At 32.2% G+C, this 23,534-nt stretch overlaps 1 protein-coding gene across 1 annotated transcript in view; it reads left to right on the top strand.

Annotated features, from left to right (window-relative positions):
* The window catches only part of Tll1 (tolloid like 1), a 188,356-nt gene that overhangs the window by 78,406 nt on the left and 86,416 nt on the right, over positions 1 to 23,534 (top strand). The window contains exons 2-4 of the mRNA XM_077792620.1: positions 17,851 to 17,961; positions 21,499 to 21,579; positions 23,055 to 23,207. Coding sequence (XP_077648746.1) covers positions 17,851 to 17,961; positions 21,499 to 21,579; positions 23,055 to 23,207 — 345 coding nt within the window. The remainder of the gene's footprint in view (positions 1 to 17,850; positions 17,962 to 21,498; positions 21,580 to 23,054; positions 23,208 to 23,534) is intronic.

The raw sequence follows: 23,534 nt of genomic DNA, 5'->3' as shown, positions 1-23,534 counted from the left end.
TGTTCTTCCTGACATTTAATTTTGGCCTATTGGTTAGTCCCAACCCCCCTTTTGACCATAGGAATCCAAGAAGAATTCCAGATAGTAAATATTCTAATTGCTCTTGAATATTTCCCTAGTATTGTACCATATAACTGGTTTCCCATATTCCTCTTAGTTCTCATCTCACTAACCTCAAATCACTGTATTAAAAGGGCCAAATAAATGATGGCTCATACTTTCAAAACATTTTCTCTGTAATTTTTTTTGGATGTAAAATACATAGAAAATACCAGATATAAAGGAAAAAATTCCAAAGTGGAATGTGTATTTCAAATATCTCTTTGCATTTAAATATCAAATCTATATTATAATATGAATTCTAAATGCAATATAATATAATTGCCATGTTCCAGCAAGCTATTCTAGTGCATAAGTAAAATATTGGTGCACATAGAAATAGAACACTTAGATTTAATTAGAGGTGAATTATGGAAACCTTCAAATGTGTGCAATATAAAGAAGAAAATATGCATTTTAAACAATGGGATAGGTGAAAAATTCTAACGTATTTTTCTGTTGATAATATCAAGTTTTAAAGGTTTAAGGGGCTTTATCATGGCAATTGGTTTTCTCTTGAAGCAATTTATGGTGTATTCAGAACTGCCAAGCTATTCTGAAGCGATTGGTTTAGAGACAGTAACGATAAATAAAATGGGTTTCTGTACTCCAGAACTGTTTTTTCTTCTTTTATCATCTGGCCTTGTGCCTTTTTCTTGCTCCAGAAGTCATGGTTACGCTTCTGTGAAGTGAATTAGCCTTGGATTGCTGATCTGTGTTTGATAAAATCCATCAGGGTGTGAATCTGACTGCTTAGGAAAAGTCACTAGGAAACAATAAAAATCTAAAACACATTTGAAATGTATGTTACTGGTACTACGTTTGTTATGTAAAATATGTCTCTAGTACGGAAAAACCTACACTTGGTTGAGGGCTTTGGTTTTCATACCATCCAGCTGACTTGGAGAAGAGTAGAAGTTTATTCCTGACGAGAAAAAAAAATAGTGCTAACAAAGATGATGACAAGGATAATTATTTGTTGTGATTGGGAGCTTGTTAAAAATGTAAAGAATCCGAGGCTCTTCTCCAGACCCCATATCAGTTTTCATTTTAGCCAGATTTGCTGTGATTCTTATGCAAAGAAAGTTAGAGAAGAATAGTTTCAGTGTCTCTAGTTGCTTCAGCATTAAGAGGAAGAGATGGGCTGAGTCTCTGCCAGTCAGTGCCCACAGCTATTTCCACAGTCATACAAAGGATGGAAGTTCTAAATAACTAGCAAACTAGGATTTACCTTAAAACAGTGAAAAAAGAAGTAAATGTGTTTTATTTCGAAAAAGTAACGAAATCAACAAGCAAATCAACAAGCCCTACTTTATAATTGGAAAAAATATTTAAATTTAGGTAGGTTATCTGTTTCTTTGGGTGTCTGGCTTTAGGAACATTGAAGCTTGATCTTTCCTGCTGCATGTGTATAAAGTGGAACTTAATTTTGAAATCTGGATTCAATTTTAGGCAAGGAGACCAACCTCTTAGTATAATAAACTGTTCGATAGACTCTTCATGGCTTTGTTTCTATGACAGAAAAAGATAATAAAACACCTCTTGTATATCAATTATAGTTTGTCATTCCACTGGCACTAGGTCAGACCATTGGCAATAGGGCAGAAGAGAGTGGTTGAAGAGAGAATTAAGAGTTCAAGTTTAAGAAAGATTTTTTTTTTCCTGCTAGTGAACCAAATTCTCTTTTCGTCCTTTCTAAATTTACACATAAATCTAAGTCCTTCTTATCTCATGTCATATCTGTGTAAGGGAAGTAAACTGGGTGTTTGGTTAATTCAATAAATTTATCATTTTATATGATAAAGCTTTGATCAAAACCTAAAACATTACATAAGTTTTAAGATTAAAGTTTAAATTCCACAAGTTAGCTACTTTTATTAATTCATTCTTTACAGTGATAAAAAATCATAAGTAAATATTAATTACTTATTGTACATATTGAATTCAGTAAGAGCCATTGATTTGAAAAACATGGACTTTGTCGCTTCCTAAATTTCAGTTTACTCTCCTCCTTTCCTGTCTGGTTATTCAGAGAAAAATTTAAAGTTTAAAAAGAAAATTTGTGAATCAGGATTAGAAAACAAAACAAACGAATGTTTCCAGAATTTCTAGGCTTTGTCAAAGTTTTACTGTGTCAAATTAATTTTGTCCACATATTTTTACTGGTGCATTATAGTTGTATATGACAATGGGATTCATTCTTACATATCCTTCTATGCATATAATGTAACACTGTATTTAGCCAATATCAACAGTGTTTCCATTTTCCCTCCTCTCCTCCTTCCCCTTGATCTTTTTCCTTACTTTACTGACCTCCCTCTGATTTTCATGAGATTCCTACACACACACACACACACACACACACACTCACACTCCTTTCTTTTCCTTTTTCCTCCTTAGCTCCAACATATAAAACATTTGACTCTTGACTTTTTGATTACATAATATTCTCAAGTTCCATCAATTTTCCTGCAAATTACACAATTTCATTCTTCTTTGTAGTTGAATAAAACTCCACTGTGCATCTATACCATGTGTTATTTATCTATTTCTCCACTGACAGACATCTAGGCTGGTTCCACAGTTTGGCTATTGTGAAATGTGCTGCTATAAACACAGGTATGCATGTATACCTATAGCTTGCTGATTTTAATTTTTCAGTATAAATACCAAAGAATGGTATAGGTGGGTCATATAGTCATCCTAGATCTTTGAAGAACCCCCATACTGATTTACATAGTGTTGTATTAATTCACGATGTAAAAGTGTTCCTTTTCTCCACATCCTCTGAAGCATTTATTATTATTTGTATTATTGATGTCTGCCATTCTGACTGGAGTGAGATTAAATCTTAGTGTAGGTTTGATTTGCATTTACCTAATTGCTAATGATGTTGAACATTTTTGTGTGTGTGTATTTGTTGGCCATTTGTATTTCTTTTGAGAAGTGTCCATAAGGTTCATTTGCCCATTTGTTAATTGAGCTATTTGATTTTCGGTGTTAAGTTTTTAGAGTTCTTTGTATAATCTGGAAATTAATTCTCTGTCAGAAGAGTAGCTAGCAAAGATTTTCTCCCATTCCTTGGGTCTGTCTTCACATTGTCAATTGTTTCCTTTGATGTGCAGAAGCTTTTGAATATGATGCCATTGTATTATTGTATACTCTTGGCATTATTTATTTCCTGAGCTTTAGGAGTCTTATTGAGAAATCATTTCCTGTGCCTATTTGTTGGATTGTTGATCCTATATTTTCTTCTAAAAGTTGTATAGTTACTGGTCTAATTCCTAGTTCTTTGATCCATTTTAAGTTGATTTTTGTGTGAGGTGAGAATTGAGGATCTAGTCTCATTCTTCTATATCTCCAGCACCACTTACCAGCACCATTTTTAAAAAGGCTATCTTTTCTCCAGTGTATGTTTTTGTCATCTTTGTCAAGGATCAGATGACTATAGATGTGTGGGTTTGTCTCCATCTTGTATTCTTGCTATTGGTCTATGTGTCTGTATTTTTCGGGTACCATGTAGTTTTTTGTTACTACAGTTCTGTAGTATAATTTGAAGTCAGGTATTGTGATGCCTCCAGCATTACTTTTTTGGTTTATAATTACTTTGGCTATTCTGGGTCTATTGCTCTTCCAAATGGAGTTTAGGATTGTTTTTTCTAGTTCTGTGAAGAATATCACTGATGTTTTGATGAAGATTGCACTGAATATGTGCATTGCTTTGAGTGGTATAGCCACTTCAGAGATATTACTGCTAATATTACTGGGAGGTCTTTGGCATCTTGGGTCTTCTCCAGTTTTCTTTCTTCAATGATTTCATTGTAGAAGTCTTTCATTTCCTTGGTTAGAGTTATTCCAAGGTATTTTATTTTATTTTTGAGGCTATTGTGAATGGAATTGTTTTACTGATTTATAGGAAAGCTTTCGAACTTTGTATATCGATTTTATAAACTTTTACTTTGCTGAATATTTATTAGCTCTAGAAGTCTTCTGGTGAAGGTTTTTTTTTTAATGTTCCAAGTGAAGAATCATATCATCTTCAAACAGTAATAATTTGACTTCTTACTTTCCTATTTTTATCCCATCTATTTCCTTCTTTTTACTAATTATTCTGGATACAATTTCTAGTTCCATACTGAATGGGAGTAATGAGAGTGAACATCATTCTTTTGTTCCAGATTTTAAAGGAAATGTTTTCAGTTTTTCCATATTCACTGTGATGTTCCCTTTGGGTTTATTATATAGAGTCTTTATGATTTAGAGGTAGTTTCTTTCCATCATTTATGCAGTGTTTTTAAGATGAATGAAGTCTAAATTTTATCAAAGATCTTCTTTGCATCTATTGAAATGAATGTGATTTTTGTCTTTAATTGTATTTATGTGGTGATTTACATTTATTGATTTAAATATGTTGTACCATGCATGCATTCCTGGGATAAAACCAACTTGATCATGATGTACAATCTTCTTAATATGTTATTGAATATGATGTAATATGATTTTATTAAAAATTTTTGTTCATAAGGAATATTGACATGTAGTTTCCCTTCCTTTGGTATGTCCTTATTTGATTTTTTTTATGAGTTGACACTGGATTTATAGAATAAATTTGTGAGTGTCTCATCCCATTCTATTTCATGCTATAATTTAAGGACACTGGCTTTTTTTCTCTTTAAAGATATGGAATGATTCAGTGAGAACCCATCTGGTACTGGGAATTTCTTTGTTGGAAGACTTTTTATTATTGCTCCTTCTCATTTCTAGTTATTTTTGGTCTGTGCAGGTTTTATAATTCCTCTTGAGTCAATTTCGGCAGGTCCTATATGTATCTACAAACATATCATTTCTTCTAGGTTTTTCGATCTATTAAAGTATAAGTTTTCTAAATAGTCCCTAATGATCCTGTGGATTCCTATAAAATCTGTGGTGATTTCTTCTTTTTATCTCTAATTTTATTAGTTTGGATCTCCTCTTTCTTTTTTCTTTTAGTTTGGCTAAGGGCTTTCAATATTTTTTTATCTTTTCAAAGAACCAACTCTTCTTAATTTCACTGATTTTTGGCTCTGATCTTAAATTATTTACTCTCTTCTACTGGTTATGGAATTGTTTTTTCCCTGTCTTTCAAGGGCCATGAGATCGTCATTGAGTTGTTTTTTGGGGGGGATCTTCCTGATTTTGTTAAGTAGGCACTTATATTTATCAGCTTTCCTCTTAGAACCACCATCATAGTGTCTCGGAGGTTCTGATATGTTGTATCACTATTCTTATTTGATCCTAACAATTTTTCTATTTTCTTCCATCACCCATTCATCATTAAAAGTGTACTGTTCAATCTCTATGAGTTTATATGGTTTCTGTAGGTTTTTTTGGCGTTGATTTATAAATTCTTTCCATTATGATCTAATAAAATACAGGGAATCATATCAACCTTTAAAAAATTTTGTTAATAATTGCTTTGTCACCTAAAATATGGTCTTATTTTGGAAAAGGTTCCATGAGTAGTTCAACAGAAAGTATATTCTGCTGTTGTTGAATAAAATGTTGTACAGATGTCTGTTAATTCCATGTGATTTAAAATACTTTTTTATATCTAAAGAATTTTTCCTGAGCTTACTTCTAGATAATTATCTATAAGTGAGAGAGGTGTGTTGAAATCACCCAGTGTTATTATACTGGGGTCTATTTGAGACTTTAATTTAGGTATTATCTGTTTTATGTAATCAGGTATACCATACATATTTAGTATTATATCTTCTTTTTGATTGTCCACTTTACCAGTACTAAGTGACCTTTGTCTCTTCTGTTTAAAGTTGAAGTCTGCTTTATCAGATATGAGATTAGCTGCATCTAGTTTTCAGGCTTCATTTGCATACTATATCAATTTTTATCTTTTTACTTATCTTTTCACAGCTTGAGGTTTCTTTGCCTGAAGGTGAGTCTCTTGCAAACAATATATTGTTGGTTCTTGTTTTTTAACACATTCTGCCAGCCTATGTCTTTTAACTGAAAAGTTGAGACTATTATTTAAAGTTATTACAGAGAGATATTTATTAATTCCTGCCATATTGAATTGTTTCTAAGGTTCAATTTTGTCCTGTCTTTCCTTTGCTTAGCTACTTTCCCAAGAAGATTTGTCCATTTTCTTTTAATTCTGTAAGAGTATTTCTTTAAATATTTTCTGTAGTACTGGCTCAGTAGTCAGATTCTTTTATTTTCTGCGTATCTTAGACAGTTTTTATTTCTTATTAAATTCTAAAGTATAGCTTTGATGATGGCTATAGCAATTTTTGTTGGCATTCATTTTCTCTTAGGTCTTGGAACATATCATTCTCATACCTCCTGGAGTTTAGAGTTTGTGCTAAGACATCAGGAGTAATTCTGATTTGATTTGCCTCTAAATATGAACTGACATTTTTCCTAGAGGCTTGTTTCAGTCAGCTTTTTTCACTACTGTGACCAAAAGACTTGACAAGAACAACATACAGGAAGAAAAGTTTATTTGGCGGTTCATGGTTTCAGAGGTCCTCCATCCAGAGATGGTGACTCCATTTCTCTGGGCCTGAAGTGAGGAGGAACATCATGGTGGAAGTGTGTGGCAGAGAAAAGCAGCTGGGGACATGGCACCAGGAAGGAGAGAGAGAGCTATGCTCAACAAGTATAAAATATATACCCTTAAATCACAACCACAGAGATACATCTTCTCTAGTCACATCCTACCTGCCTTCAGTTACCACTCAGTCAATCCCTATCAGGGAATTATTGCACTGATTACTGGATTATGAGAACCTTAATCTAATTTTGGCTTTTTGAATTATCTCACACATGAGCTTTTGAGGGGGAGGGGACATCTCCTATCTAAATCATAACAAGGCTTTTAAAATTCTATCCTTACATATGATATGTTTTAATTATAATATATAGAGCTTCTTTTTTGATTTTAACTATTTGGGATTATGAAAGCCTTCTGTGTATGGATGGCCATCTTACTCTCAAGGTTTAGAAAGTTTTGTTATTATTTCCCTGAAGAGGTTATCCTTGCCATTAGCTTGTATCACACAATACTCTTCAATTTCAATGATTCTTAAATTTGTTATTATTATGTTGTCCAAGAATACTTTTATATTCTGTTTATGGTTACTTCTTTTCTTTGATACCATCTGAATGTTCAAGGGTGAGCCACTTTGTCTTCCAGCTCTGAGATTCTGTTTTCACCATGGTCTACTCTATTAGAAACTTTCAACTGATCATATTTTTTCTTGCTTCATTTTCAATATTTCTGTCTGGTTCTTTTTCAGTGTCTTTGTCTCCTTATTGAATTTCTCATTCATATCCTGTATTGACTTCCTTAATGTATTCAGTTGCTTTTATTCTCTTGGAATTCATTTTTATATCAATACTATATATTATTTTAATACTATATATTTATTTATTTATTTTTTTCAGAGGTTATGATATTTTATTCTTACACATAAGTTTAGCCAAAAGGAATACCATGAAATAACTAGAAAACTCTGTAAGTTTGCAAATTAAAAAATATACATTTATAAGATGTCCATGAATCAAAAAATTCTTAGTTGAATTTATAAAATGATTTGAAATCAATAATAATGGAAATAATACATGCCTGATGGAACATGCACTGAAACAATAGAGGCAAATATATAGCTATTAGGGCTTACATTAGTAAAGAAAAATATTGAGACTATGTAAGTATTATATTTAAGATAGTAGAATGAAACAGACATCATTACTTCATGTATATATGTGACTATATTACCAATATGATTCTAAAACATGTACACTCAGAAAAATGAGAAATTATATCCCATCTATGTATAATATATAAAAGTGCATAAGAGCATTCTACTGACATGTATAACTAATTAAATGTACAACTAATTAAAGCAAATAAAAATAAAAAAGAAAATTATAAAGAATAATAAAAATAAGAATAATTACAAACCAAGTGGAAGTAAGGAGATAATAAAAAAGGAAATACAAATTAAATGTGAAACAAAAATATAATAAAGATCAACAGGATAAAGATATAGTTCTTCAGAATTCATAAGGTAAAGTTTCATTTTAAAGATTTGTTCTGATTAGTTATGCATGACAGTAGAATGCATTTTGACACATCATACATATAGGGAGTACTCTTCTAGTTGTACATGATGTAGAATTATACAGGTCAAGTAATCATATATGCACATAGGGTAATAATGTCTGACTAATTTGACTATCATGCCTACCCACACCTACTCCTCACCCTTTACTGCCCTCTGTCTAGCCCATAGTACCTCTATTCTCCCCTACCCCCTTTATTGTGAATTAGCATCCACATATCAGATAAAATATTCAGCCTTTCATTCTTTGGGACTGGCTTATTTTGCTTAGCATAATATTCTCCAAGTCAATGCATTTACCAGCAAATGCCACAATTTCATTCTTCATTAAGGCTAAGTAATATTACATTTTGTATATATACACCACTATTTTTTTATACACTCATCTGTTAAAGGGAATCTAGGTTAGTTTCATAGTTTAGCTATTTTGAATTGAATGGCTATAAACATTGATGTGGCTATATCACTGTAATATGCTAATTTTAAGTCCTTTGGGTACAAACCTAGAGTGGGATGACTAGGTCAAATGGTGGTTCCATTCCTACTTTTCTGAGTAATCTCCATACTGCTTTCCATAGTATTCACATCAATTTGCAGTCCAACTGGCAATATATAAGTGTACCTTTCCCCCCACATCCTCACCAACATTTATTTTTGCTTGTATTCTTGATAATTGCCATTCTGACTAGAGTGACATGGAATCTCAGTATAGTTTTGATTTGTATTTCTCCAATTGCTAGAGATGTTGAACATTTTTCATATATTTGTTGATTGATTGTCTTTATTCTGTGAAGTGCTCGTTCTATTCCTTTGCTCATTTATTGAGTGGGTTATTTTTTTTTTTTTGGTGTTGAGTTTTTTGAGTTCTTTATGTATCCTGGAGATTAGTGCTCTATCTGAAGTGTGTGTGGTAAAGATCTCCTCCCATTCTGTGAGTGCTCTCTTCATGCTATTGTTTCTCTTGCTGTGAAGAAACTTTTTAGTTTGATTCCATCACAATTTTTGGGGGGGTACTGGGCATTGAACACAGGGTCACTTAATAACTGAGCCATATACCCAGCCTTTTTGTATTTTATTTTGAGACTGGGTATCACTGAATTGCTTAGCACCTCGCTAAATTGCTGAGGTTGGCTTTGAACTCACGATTCTCCTTCCTCCGTCTCCTCAGCTGCTAGGATTATAGGCGTGCATCACCTCATCCCATTTATTGATTCTTGATTTCATTTCTTGTGCTTTAGAAGTCTTATTAAGGAAGTTAGTTCCTAAGCTGTCATGGTGGAGATTTGTGCCTACTTTTTCTTCTATTAGGCATAGAGTCTCTGTTCTAGTTCCTAAGTCCTTGATCTACTCTGAGTTGAATTTTATGCAGGGTGAGAGATAGGGGTTTAATTTCATTTTGCTACATAAGGATTTCCAGTTTTCCCAGCAATACTTGTTGAAGAGGCTGTCTTTTTTCCAGTGTATGTTTTTGGCACCTTTGTCTAGTATGAGATAAAAACTGTAGATATGTGGTTTTGTCTCTGGGTCTTCAGTTCTCTACCATTGGTCTACATATCTGTTTTGATGTCAATACCTTGCCATTTTTGTTACTATGGCTCTGTAGTATAATTTCAGGTCTGGTATTGTGATGCCTCCTGCTCTACTCTTCTTGCTAAGGATTCATTAGCTATTCAGGCCTCTTATTTTTCCAAATATATTTCATAAATGTTTTTTCTAGTTCTATGAAGAATGTCATTGGGATTTTAATAGGAATTGCATTAAATATATATAATGCTTTTGGTAATATAGCCATTTTGACATCCAAGGGCATGAGAAACCTTTCCATCTTCTAAGGTCTTCTTCACTTTCTTTCTTTAATGTTCTGTATTTTTCATTATAGAGGACTTCTACCTCTTTTACCAGATTGAGTCTCAAATATTTTATTTTATTTTATTTTGAGGCTATTGTGGATGGGGCAGTTTTTCTAATTTCTCTTTTAGTGGATTTATCACTGATATATAGGAACACATTTGATTCAATCTTATATTCTGTTACTTTGCTAAATGTATTTATTAGTTCTACAAGTTTTCTCGTGGAATTTTTTGGATCTTCTAAATATAGAATTTTGTTATCAGCAAATAATGATAGTATGAGTTGTTCTTTTTCCTATTTGTATCCCTTCAATTTCTTTCTTCTGTCTAATTGTTCTGGCAAGGTTTTCAAGGACAATGCTGAATAAAAATGGTGAAGGAGGGCATTCTTGTCTTGTTCCAGTTCTTAGAAAAGCTTTCAATTTTTCTTCATTTAGAATGATGTTGGCTTTGGTTTAGCATATATAACTTTTACAATATTGAGGTATGTTCCTGCTATTTATTATTTTTCTTAGTGTTCTAAATGGGTGCTGTATTTTGTCAAATGCCTCTTCCTCATCTATTGAAATGATCTTTTGAGTCTTATCTATAAGTCTATTTATCTGATTAATTACATTTATTGACTTATGTATGTTGAACCAACTTTACATCGCTGGCATGAACCCCACTTGATCGTGGTGCACTATCTTTTTAATGTTTTTGTATGCAATTTGCCGGAATTTTGTTGAGAATTTTTGCATCTCTCTTCATCTCTGTTCTGAAGCTTTTTTTCCTTGATATGTTTTTGTTTGCTTTTGGTATCAGAATGATACTCTAGTTTCATAGAATGAGTTTGAAAGGGTTCCCTCCTTTTCAATTTCATGGTATAATTTGAGAAGTATTGGTTTTAATTCTTCTTTGACGTTCTTGTAGAACTTGGCTGAGAATCCATCTGATTCTGGGATTTCCTTAGGTAGGCTTTTGATGGCATCTTCTATTTTATTGCTTGAGATGGATCTTTTAAAATTGTGTACGTTCTCCTGATTCAGTTTTGGTAGGTCATATGTCTCTAGAAATTTGTCAGTGTCTTCAAGATTTTCTATTTAATTGGCGGATAAATTTTCAAAATAGTTTCTGATTGTCTTCTGTATTTCAGTAATGTCCATTGTAATATTTTCTTTTTCATCCTGAAATTTAACTTAAGTTTTTTCTTTCTCTCTTTCTGTTCACTAGTGTGGCTAAAGGTTTATCAATTTTATTTATTTTTTCAAAGAACTAAATTTTTGTTTTGTCAATTTTTTTTCAATTGCTTCTTTTGTTTTAATTTCTTTGATCTCACCTCTGATTTTAATTATATCTTGTTTTCTACTTCTTGTTGATTTGTTCTTCTTTTTCTAGGGCTTTGAGATGTAATATTAGGTCATTTATTTGTTGACTTTCTATTCTCTTAATGAGCTCAATGCAATGAACTTTCCTCTTAGCACTGCCTTCATAGGGTCCAAGAGATTTTGATATGTTGTATCACTCTTCATGTTTACCTCTAAGTATTTTTAAAATTTCATCCATGATTTCTTATGCTATCAATTAGCTCTTCAATAACATATTATTTAGTCTCCAGGTGTTAGAATAAAAAGTAGAAGCTACTCTATCATTGATTGCTAACTTCATTCCAATATTTCATTCCAGTGACAGAATATAGGGTATAATCTCCAATTTTTTATATTTGCTAAGAGTTGCTTTGTGGCATAAGATATGGTCTACATTAGAGAAGGATCTGTGTGCTTCTAAGGAAGTGTATTCATACTTTTATGGATGGAGTATTCTATATGTGTGTTGAGTCTAAATTATTGATTATATTACTGGGTTCTATAGTTTCTTTGTTTAGTTTTTGTTTGGAGGATCTATCCAGTAGTGAGAGAGGTGTATTAAAGTTACCCAGTATTATTGTGTGGTGGTCTATTTGATTCTTGAAATTGTGAAGAATTTGTTTGATGTACATAGGTGCTCCATTGTTTGGGGAATAAATATCTATTATTGTTATGTCTTGTTGAGGTATAATTTCCTTGAGCAGTATTAAATATCCTTTTCTCCTTCTGCTTAACTTTGAAGTCCACTTTATCTGATGTGAGGACTGAAACCCCATCCATGTGAGTGATATATTTTTTCCATCCTTTCACCTTCAGTTTGTGAATGTCTTTGTCTATGAGGTGTCTCTTGGAGATACCATGTGTTGGGTATTGTTTTTTAATCTAATCTGCCACTCTTTGCTTTTGATGAGTTTAAGCCATTAATGTTCGTGATTATTGTTGATGTGTGATTTGTATTCCTGGTCATTTGGTTTATTTATAATTTTTAATTTGAATTAGTTTCTCCTTTGATTGACTATTCCTTTAGTTTAGTTTCTCCCTTTGTTGTTTTTCACTTTTAAAAAATTTCACCTTCATGGAATAATTTATTGAGAATATTCTTTAGTGCAGGGTTTGTAGTTGTGAATTATTTTAACTTTTGTTTATCATGGAAGGTTTTTATTTCCTTAGCAAATCTGAAGCTTAATTTTGCTGCATATAGAATTCTTGAATGACATCCATTTTCTCAGAGCTTAGCATATGTTATTCCAGGACCTCCTAGCTTTGAGGGTCTAGGCTGAGAGATCAGCTGAGATTTGAACTGGTTTCCCCCATAATCTGATATATTTTTTCCTCACAGCCTTTAAAATGCTATCCTTATTCCGGATGCTAGGCATTTTCATTATAATATGCATTGGTATGTGTCTGTTGTAATTTTGAAAATTTGGATGTCCCCGTAAGCTTCTTGTGTTTGATTTTCCTTTTCATTCTTTTGGTTTGGGAAATTGTCTGATATTATTTCATTAAAAATATCCCAATAAATCTTAAATTTGGTCTTTTCATGTTATCCCATATTTCTTGGAATTTCTGTCCATGGTTTGTTATCTTCTCTCCATGGTCAACTCTATTTTCAAGATTATATAATTTGTCTCCTTTGCCTGAGGTTCTGTCTTCCAAGTGATATCATCTGTTGGTGATGCTTTCTATTGAATTTTTAAAAATCATTTCATTAATTTTGAGTATTTCAGTTTTTTTAAGAATCTCTGACTCTATTAAAATGACCTTTCACTTCCATTTCATTCATTATACTATCCTTTACTTCACAAATTAGTTTAACAATGCACATTCTATACTCCTTCTCTTACATTTTATCCAGTTGGTGTTGATAGATTCTGTTATTGGAGTATGTTAGTTTGCTTGGGGCAATAAATTCCCTTGCTTTTTCATGTTGTTTGTTTTCCCCTAAAACAGTATGGATCTGAGGCAGTGCAGTTTCTACCCTGTAGATTTATAGTGTCCCTGAACATTTCCAGTACCTCACTATTTTGGAGGAGACAAATAATAACAACCAATGCAAACAATATACAGCATTAAACCAAATAGTTCCTACTATGACTTCTACAATGTTAATTATTACAATAAACAGAAGTGATATGATCAGTTATTGCCTATAATAAAAACAGCAAGTTTGCAAAAGGGTTTACAATTTCAAATGATGGACATTGAGAGAACAGAAGTGATATAGGATGTGATGATTATTAGGGAGGAGGAGAGAAACCAGAAGTAAAATATTAAAGGAAAAGTGAAAGAGAGAAAAATAGAGATTGGCTATTAGCAGAAGAAAAGAGAATCAAGGGAAACATAGGTAGGAGGAATATATATATATATATATATATATATATATATATATATATATAATAAAATTTTAAAAAGTTAAAAATAAAAGAATACAAAACAAAACTAAAATATACTAATCAAATATCCTAATTCATAACAAACTGATCCATGAAAAATAAATGTCTTCAAAAATTCTAGAAATTAGAAAAAAAATGAAATTCTATAAATGTCTGTACCATCAAGGTCACAATTAGAGAAAAAAAAGTAAATTAAAAAATTAAAAATCTTGATGAAAAGTTGAAGAATTTATTCCATTTGCATTCAAAATATGCTCAGCTTCTCTTATCCGCAGTTTTGGGTAGAGGGGCTGGAGAGTGATGCTCCACCCTCTGGATTGCTGGAGTGAGAGAGGTAATATCATGAATTATCCTGCAGAACATCTTTCAGGTTTGTTGGGCAATGTCCTTGGTCTCTAAACACTCTGTACCGAAACATGCCTTGGGCCTCCCAAAAATGTGGGTTTCCATAATTCCCTCATCCCTCCACTATGCTCAAAAAGAGACAGTTCCGGCTGGTGCTTCTGGCCCAGCTGTGGCAATGGTTGTGGGGCTGCTGATTTTTTTTTCTTATTTCATCATATCCAACCTCATGGGTCCCTGGTCTAGTTTGAATGTCCAGTTTAAAGTCCTAGTAAAGTCTATCCCCCACTTTTTTTGCTCACCCACCTTGTAGAGAAGCTGCTTATCTGCTTTCTTAGTTTCACTCCATGGAAGAGCTAGGAACGTGACCACCTCCTATTCTACCATCTTGGATGAATCCTGATTTATTTATTATCAGATTTTTATCTGATATTTTATCCACTTTAATAACTTTGAAGTCAGTTGCTGGTGAATTATAAGCTTTATGGCATTTTGTATTGCCTTATTTTTTCATATTTCTTTTGTGTTTTGGGTTTTCTGCATCTGGTAGTATGGATTTCTCTTCCATTCTTCCACATGGTTCTTTTAAGGTACAGTCCTCTTGTGAAGTGATGTAGTAATATATATTGAGACCACTCATAGGTGTGGTATTCACAAATTTTATGTTAATTCTTTCTGGTTTTTTGCTATAGAAGTAGATATCTATGAATGATTCCTGAAGAACCACCTATCAATTCCTGTTTGGGACCTAGTCATTGATTTGTGGCTTTTGTCTCTTCTATACTTTGTATTGAGATATCATTGGAGTTTGAGTGTGGTTAATTTCTGTATGGATCAAGGAGAGCTCTTTCCTGGTTGGGTTTGGTTCAGCAGCAGAATCTCTACCCTGTGAACATGTAGTGCTTACAGGTGCCAGCACCTTACAGAAAAGGGGACAACTTGAGCAAATGAATAACTAGTATGACATCTACAACACTAATTACCACAAAAATTGGGAATGGTAAGGTCAGCAATTGCCAACAGCTAAAATAATGAATAACCATGAACTAGATCTGATATTGAAGTAAACACTAGATGTCAAGTATGCCATCCACAGTACTAATAATTGCAGTAATATTAATAGTGGGGTAAGAGTTATATAAACCAAACAGTTCTAAAGGATTGTAAAAGTACATTTCATTCAAGGAAAAGAAAATGTGGTGGGGAACTAACAGTGTTTATAATGATCAAAATGTGAGCAGAAAGGTCACAGAAGAGATGTAACAAGAAATGGCTTTAAAGAAGCACAAAAGACAAAAACAACAGAAAAAAAAGTAAAGGGAAGAGAACAAGAGAATCTGTCTCTAAGTGGGAGAAGAAAGGAGAGAAAGAGAAACAAGAGTAACAATAAAGCCAAAACAAATAAACAAAAATTCTAACTTTCAAAACACAAGGAAAAATAACTATCATAAAAAGTGCTAAAAAATAAGAAAAAAAGAAACAAATATGAGTAGGTATATACATGTATATCCACAAACCAACCAGCAGTATAGCAAGAGGGGAGTTGGAGGGGGGAAGAAAGAAAGAAAGAGTGTTAATAAAAAATGAAAGAATTGTCTCCACTGAGGTAGTCAAATCTGTTTATGGGGATTGATGGTCACTGACTCTGGCCTATTATCCTTTCCATTTTTTTCTTGGGTTATGTTTCAGGAGGGGGGCGATGGAGAGGTGGTGGGGGGGAGAACACCAAGGTCTGGTGTTGTAACCCCTTCTTCTTTTTATATTGCTCATGAAGCTGCCAGTTGGAGTGGCCTAAAATTGAAGCTGGTTGAAATAGTTCTCAGCTTCCCTTTTCAGCAGTCAAAGGTAGTATGGAATAGGAAGTATTGTCATTTGGAGTTTTGTGCAGAGAAACGAGATGCAGGCACTCCCAGGGCAGGACTACAGCAGAGTTCCAAGTGGGATGTTCTGTTGGCTGGAGATGATCACTAATCAGTCCTTAGGAGCTTTGTTGGTGGTATTTGCTCTGGAGAGATTAGATCAATACGCTCCTAAGACTGGGAAGATGTGAATCTCTGTTGAGTCTAGATTCCAGAAGTCTCCCAAGAACTTACTCACAGGAACCAACCCTCCATGGATCTCACACTCCAATGCCCAAATATGCTGTCTGCCCAGGCTTAGACTCTGAATGTATTCATGCTTACCTGTTTAGTTTCCCAACCATCTTCAGCTAGTCACATGAACCATCAGACTCAAAGTGAAAGTAATTTGCATTCCCCTCTGTATTACTGACTTGAATTTTTCTGGGTACGATCTGTGCCTATTTCACTCACATTCTGCAAGGTACACCCTCGTTCACATGTAGATGCTTTCCGGGACAGTATGGCAACGTTTGCTATGATCTCCTGAAGCTACCTGTCTCAGCTTTCTGCTTGCCAGTGGAGACACAGAGCACTTTTAAAACACCAGTTCATTGTGCAGTCTCTCCATCAGCCACACTCAGACTGCTTCTGTGATCTACAGGTTTCACCATGCCAAATTTGTCTTTTGTGTTTCTCTCCCTTCTGGGTGAACCAGTGCTTTTGCCATTGCTGCTGCCACAACTATCTTGGATCCAATGTATCTTTTCTTGTTCATTGTTCAGTGTACCTGGATTTCTGAGTCTCAGAGACTAAGTGATATGAAGTTTTTAGTGAATTTCCCCTTTCACCTATGTCTCTAAGAAGCAGTACTCCTGGTGCTTGATTCCTGAGCCACAGAGTATCTAGAAATGCAGCCTTCCTCTAATCCGCCATCGTCAGTCTCCTTACTGTGTCATGTTCAATTTATATTTTCTCTTAAGTTTGTGGTGTTCCCTAAAGTTATTCTGTTGTGACATCTGGCAGTACTAAGGGATCAATTGGGTTAGTTTAAACTTAAAAAAGGAGGCTGTCTCATTATTTTATTATATATTTCTGACCTTGAAAGAGAAATTTTTATTTTAGTTATAAACAACTCTCCATTATATTATCATGGTCTAGTGATTTGCTTTATAAAGTAGCATGAAGCATTTTATAGTCTTTTTTTTCCAGGTTGTAGTAATGATTTTGAGGCTCCCGAAAATATGAATTATATTTCTCTGTAAAAATCAAGCCCTGGTACCTACTTGTTGCCTAAATAAATTGACTTAAGTATTATTTTTTATAGTAATGCATCATTTTACAGAGACTCAAAGGCAATACCACCTTTCGAAAAATGCATCATAAATCTATGAAATATGATGAATGAGTTGCTATAAAAGCACAATATTCTTTTGTCTCGATTGTACCTTGTTTTATGAAATTTTCATAGCACATGATTTAGTTGTTATTCCTCTTTCTACCTGTTATTGAAGAACTGAAGCTGGCCACAGGTATCCACAGAAGATGTGGATATTCTTAGTTTTCACATTTTCAGATTAGCTCATGATTGTTAATTTTGCTTTCCTTAGGATTCCCCATAAATCAGTGACCATCTTAATCAAGGAAGTCTTTCCTTCTCTTGTCACAAACAGCAAAGAAAACAAACAAACAAACAAAAAAATGGGCTCATCTCTTTGTAATATGTGACTCATATTATATTGTAACAAGTCCAATATGTTCAGTTAATATTACTTTAGCAATGTTTTTCTAATTAGTTTTGTTTGCATTGATTTGACCCTGAAATATTTTACATTTTAATTCAACTTTTCTTTTTTTAGCTGTATTTTGGGGCGATATCGCCTTAGATGATGAAGACTTAAATATCTTTCAAATAGATAGGACAATTGACCTGACACAGAACCCCTTTGGAAAACTTGGACATACCACAGGTATGGCTATTTGAGTAATTTTTTGCTCATTTTGAAGAATACATACTCTTGGAATGCAATGAATATTTTTTTGATCATATTTAATGTCCCATGGAACAATTTTGATTTCTTGCACAGAAATTCGTATATCTAGAAATTTTACTTATAGTTTTCATTTTATTAAACTTATTGTACTGTTTTAGTATGTACCAGGCATGTTTTAAGTGATTTGCTGATATTAACTCTTGAATCTCATAACAAACCTATGAAGGTTGGTACTAAAGTGATTAGAATTAACAGATGAGGAGACTGAAGGTTAGAAGGATGTATAGCTTCCTTATTGTCACAAATAAGTGGATGGGTCAGGAACAGAATTCAATTCTTGTAGGACAAATTTCATACTCTTCTGTAGCTTCCCACTTGGCTATTCAGTTTCAAAATGTAAATTATTCTTTAAATAATTATGTAGATTCTTCTAAATAAGCTCCTATGTATCTACTGGTATGGATATGTGAAATTTTTATATAACTTTTTTGAAAACCCCAAGAGAGAATTTCATTTTAGTTGTTCTTAAAATTTGAATTATGACCATATAAGAATCGGACGCTATTAAAAATTATTTAAATACTCATATTAAAATATTTTTATTAAAATTTAAAAATTAGTTATATTTTCATGTTATGATTTTTAATCTGTGTTCTATTTTGGAGAAGAATTTTAAGGCTAAAGGAATAGAATTTCTTTTTGTAGTTACAGCTAAAAAATGTATTTGATGTCATTTGTCATTGGATTACCATCCCCTTTATTAAATTTGTTTTTTTTTCTTTTCCATGGAAATCAAATACATAGTTCCTGTCTGATATCTATTAGACAAATATATATATATGACCTAAAAAGTTGTTACTGTAAATCAATATCACTTTGCCCAATTTACTGCTTTTGCAAATTTTTTATTGTGGCAAATTTCAAACATGAAAAAGTCAATAGGATAGTGAAAGTAGAAACATCAGCATGGTATGTCTTAGATTCAACAATTGTTAACAGTTTACTACATTTGCTCTGTGTGTGCACACACATATACAAATGTGTACAAAACATTTTGAAATTAATGGCAGAATATATAAAACACTTAATATAGGGTGATTAGTATACATTTTCTAAGAATAGGACTTTGTCCTATGTAGTGAAAATAGCATTATCACATTTAAGAAAATTATTTAAAAGAAATCTATATGATAAACCCTAAGGAATTTATTGAAAATAATAGCACATACTATTTAAGAATAGTATGCATGGCCTTTGTTTTATATAGAGTGACCATCTTTTCCCAAATATGCACCAATATGGGGAGAATGGAATCTTGCTTTACAGTGGAATCATAGATAGAACATTCCTGTTCAACTTGTCCACTGGCAGATTTTCCAACTGCTGTATCCCATTTAACATTGCCATGGAGGCATTTTATTCTGAAGAGTGAAATATTATCACTTAGCAAAATCCCAGATTTATTGGAAGTTGTATTTTCAGCTTATATTAAAATTTTCATTTGCTTTAAAAATTTAAAAATTTCTAATACAATGATTTAATTTTGTTATTTAATTTAGAGTTAAATTCTGAGGTAGTATAGTTATAAGAGATAATAACATTATATTAAATATGCAGACTAAAACTTACTCTGTTAATAATGGAAATATTTATTGTAAATGTATTTATGAAAGGTACACACATTTGAAAATTTAGTGGTAGCTTGAACTACTTGGAGGAAGTTTTAAAAATGTGAGATATACTATATATTATTTTTATTCTCTTTTTCTTTCTTGTTAAATAATTTGTGCTAACTATATTTCTCTTCTCCTAATTTTAAAATTTAATTTTTTCCTATAAATATTTAACTTGCATATTTTCATTGTTTTTGAATATGTGGAAAAATAACCATTTCCCTTTTTCTATTTCAATAAATTTTCTCTGCAGAATTTTATTTCAACAGCTATAAAATTATTAAAAATTACTTAAAATATTATTCAAGACACTATTGCCTTTGTCTTGAAATGCTGTTTTTCCAATTTTATAACAACTTTAGTCATTATAATTATCTTCATATTAAAAAAGACATTTCTTTTTTCTCACAACGTTCCTTTATATGTCTATTTACAGGTATTTTAGGTGTGTATAATATAAATACAGTTGCTACCTAAGGGTCATTTTAAACACACAGATGACATTCTTTAAAAATGTTTCTCGTAACTGCTTAGGAATGAATACATTTCAGTATGACCTCATCTTTTTAAAATGTTTAGTGAAAAAATTTCAACAATTTTTCTCAAGATGCATAGCAAAAATGTGACCATGTCATGCAAATAATTAGGCAGATTATTTCTCAGTGAACAAGCCTTATAACTTATTTGCCATATAAGGACTTATTTGATTTTTCCTTTAAAAAGCTTACATGATAGTAAATTTTATTATAGTATATTTAGCTTTAACCTAGGCTATTATATTTAATATTAACTAATTTCGAAGGCATATTGATATTGGAAGGAAATTGTTCAAAGTCTTGGCATAGTTTGTTGACTTCATGAATTTCAGCCTTTCAATTTCAACCTTTATGAACCATAGATGCTCAGTGGTCCAAATTCACCTGAATATGTTCTGATGTTACTAGTTGTTGTATTGATTGTTTGCTCAGTGATACCTCTTTTTTTATTTGTCTGTTAAAATTCAAGGAGATTAGGGGATATAGGGGACAAAATTGAGGGCTGCATTTTCTAAAAGCCCTGGAATGAGATTTTTCTCAAAAGCTCTGCTTTCTGATTGAGCAGAAACCTATCTTTTAAAGACTTTGTCAGTAATTTTTATTAAAGACATATTTTCTTAGTTCTCTTCTCTCCTCTTCCCTTTGAACTTTAATATTCTTTAGATCTGTTTTCATAAATTTTATAAATTATATAATGTAATGGAATGCATTTTCAATTGAACACCATTTAGGTTCTTGTGATTTTCTTCTAATTCCAAATTTATTCCAAAATAAAATTAATTGGAGAATCTTGATTTTCTTAAAATGACATTTTTTAAAAATTTAGTTGAATATATTATAAAATATATTAAAAAGTTTTCAAAAATTATCAAGACTTTGGAGCAAAACTTGTGCTACTGGATATAAAAATATCCAGTTTGCATAGAGGAAATAGCTGAAATACAATCAGTAGAGCAGAACAACTTGCTGTTGTTATTACATATAACATTATGTGATGTCATGGTCACAGTGAAGAAAAATTCTTCAAATTATCAATAGATGAATGAATTGTCATGATGTCCAAATAAAGTCATGATTCAGATTGCTCTCTAAATGCCCCACACATCCTTTATTTTTAGTTAGCAACATTTGTTGCTGTAGAATTTTTACCTTACACAAGGATTCATGGATATTCATAACTCCAACACTTTAAGATCAAAGAAAGGATGTCCAGAGGAAACCAGTATAGCATATTACTATTGTTTATTTGTGAGAACTTGAAAATACATTGAGTGTAACTCAAGTGTTTTCTTGTATTCTTTAAGGTGGACTTGGTGACCATGGTATGTCAAAGAAACGAGGGGCCCTCTATCAACTCATAGACAGGATAAGAAGAATTGGCTCTGGTATATCAATGTTTAAAGTTGCAGACGCTTGACTTGATGTACAGTAAATATTATACTCATAGAAGTTTGGTTAATTAAAATCAGTGTGCCATTATGACATGAAGCTTGTAAAGAATATATGCTGAGAAAGAGTCCTTTCTTTATTTAATTTTGTTAGCCAATATATGATACAAGGATTTTATAACTTAATTTGAAAAATTTGAAATGTTCTTTTAACTTATTTTAAGTTTCTATTTTAAGTGTATTAGGTATTTATTTTGTTTATACTTATTTCCAGTCAATTGAGTATCACAGCAAGATATTTTAATAAATCAAGAAGCTATATCAATTTTAATCAAATGGAAAAATATCATAACTATTTCTTTTTAAATAAGTCACTTAAATTGACAAACCAATTTCTTACATTGAAAAGGTAATGTGTTTTTGACCATGAAGCATACATTTAAGACATTCAAATAAACTACTTTCTGGTTTTATAATTAGTAAATATTTATTGAAGTTATTAAATGCTCTTTTTGGATTTTAGGTTTTTTTAAAGTCCTTTATTCATGCTTATATTCTAACATCTCTTAAATTGATGAATTAATAATTAAATTTTTGAAGTGCTTTCAAGTAATAATTTTCCTAAGCAAAGATGCTTTGCCCCAGGACAGACATAGGTACAGGGAGCATGCATTTAATACTTGTTATTGTCAAAACATATTCTAGTGAAAAAGCATTTGTATCAACAATGATAGATGAATCTAAAAAATCATGTAAATTTATGAAAAACAAAACAGTAACTGAAACTATTATGAAAGACCACCAAGAAAAGTCAAAGACTAGACTTGGAAGCTGCTCCAGAGAGAATGTATTTTATATGAGCCTGCTCTTGAGGTGCCTACCTCTGAGTCATGCTGATACGTGGAGAAGAATTCAGGGGAAACTGGAATGGAGATGGCTGAGTGTCCCCAGGAGTCAAGAGCACATCTGTCTTTATATTATTTTGTTGATTATCAATATAATGTAATATTCATAATTTTAGACCATATTATAGAATATTAATTTTGATTTAAAGTATGAGGGATTTAGCCAGAATAAGAAGAGTCTTGAATACTACATGACTTTATTAAACAATATATATTTTATTATTTTGGGGAGAATTGGTAGTGAGTTAGTAAAATAGAAAATATAATACCATTTTTCTAAGGCTTATATGCCTGTGTGAATTCTACCTGCTGTATACAGTTGTATGAAAATTCTTCAAAATTCATTTATACAGCATTAAGAAATAGTATTTGGATATGAAATACTTAAATATTTTAGTGCTTTTCTAAGCTATGTAAGATAACTAAAGTTTTTTAAAAATGAATTTTGACTTCAGGCATATTTATTCAAATATGTAAATAAGACATTTCAACTTTTGTCCTTTAAGAGGTAAATGATTCCCTGACAGAGGACTTCTGTTTCACAGAATGTTTTAAATGTCACTGCAGGCTTGGAGCAAAACACCACAGTTAAGGGAAAAGTACCTCTAAAATTCTCAGGGCAAAATGAGAAAAATCGAGTTCCCAGAGCTGCTACATCAAGAACTGAAAGAATATGGCCTGGAGGTGTTATTCCTTATGTTATAGGAGGCAACTTTACTGGTAAGATATTCCCAGAGTGTCTGTTTTGATAAAGAAACACAATTACCATGCAGATTAAGTGTGCATTTTTATAGAATAGGAATATAGCAACCATAGTATTCAATCAAACTTGGAAAAACACTCCCTTAACCTAGGTTACTAGCTTAGAATATCTCTGAAACTTGGAAAAGAATATTTTTACCCTAAGAGTCTAAAGAAATGTTCTGGTTTTTAAACTGAGCTTCAAATGCGCCTATTAAATCTGGAAGCTGATCTCTCTTCAACTGACAGGAAGAATGTCTACACCATCTATAGAGCCTTGTACACACATATTTGTAGAGATAGAGA

Source organism: Urocitellus parryii, chromosome 14 (genome assembly GCF_045843805.1).
Source record: "Urocitellus parryii isolate mUroPar1 chromosome 14, mUroPar1.hap1, whole genome shotgun sequence".
Taxonomy (NCBI): Eukaryota; Metazoa; Chordata; class Mammalia; order Rodentia; family Sciuridae; genus Urocitellus; species Urocitellus parryii.
The sequence above is the reverse complement of the archived record's forward strand: the minus strand, read 5'-3'. Positions and strand labels throughout refer to the sequence as shown.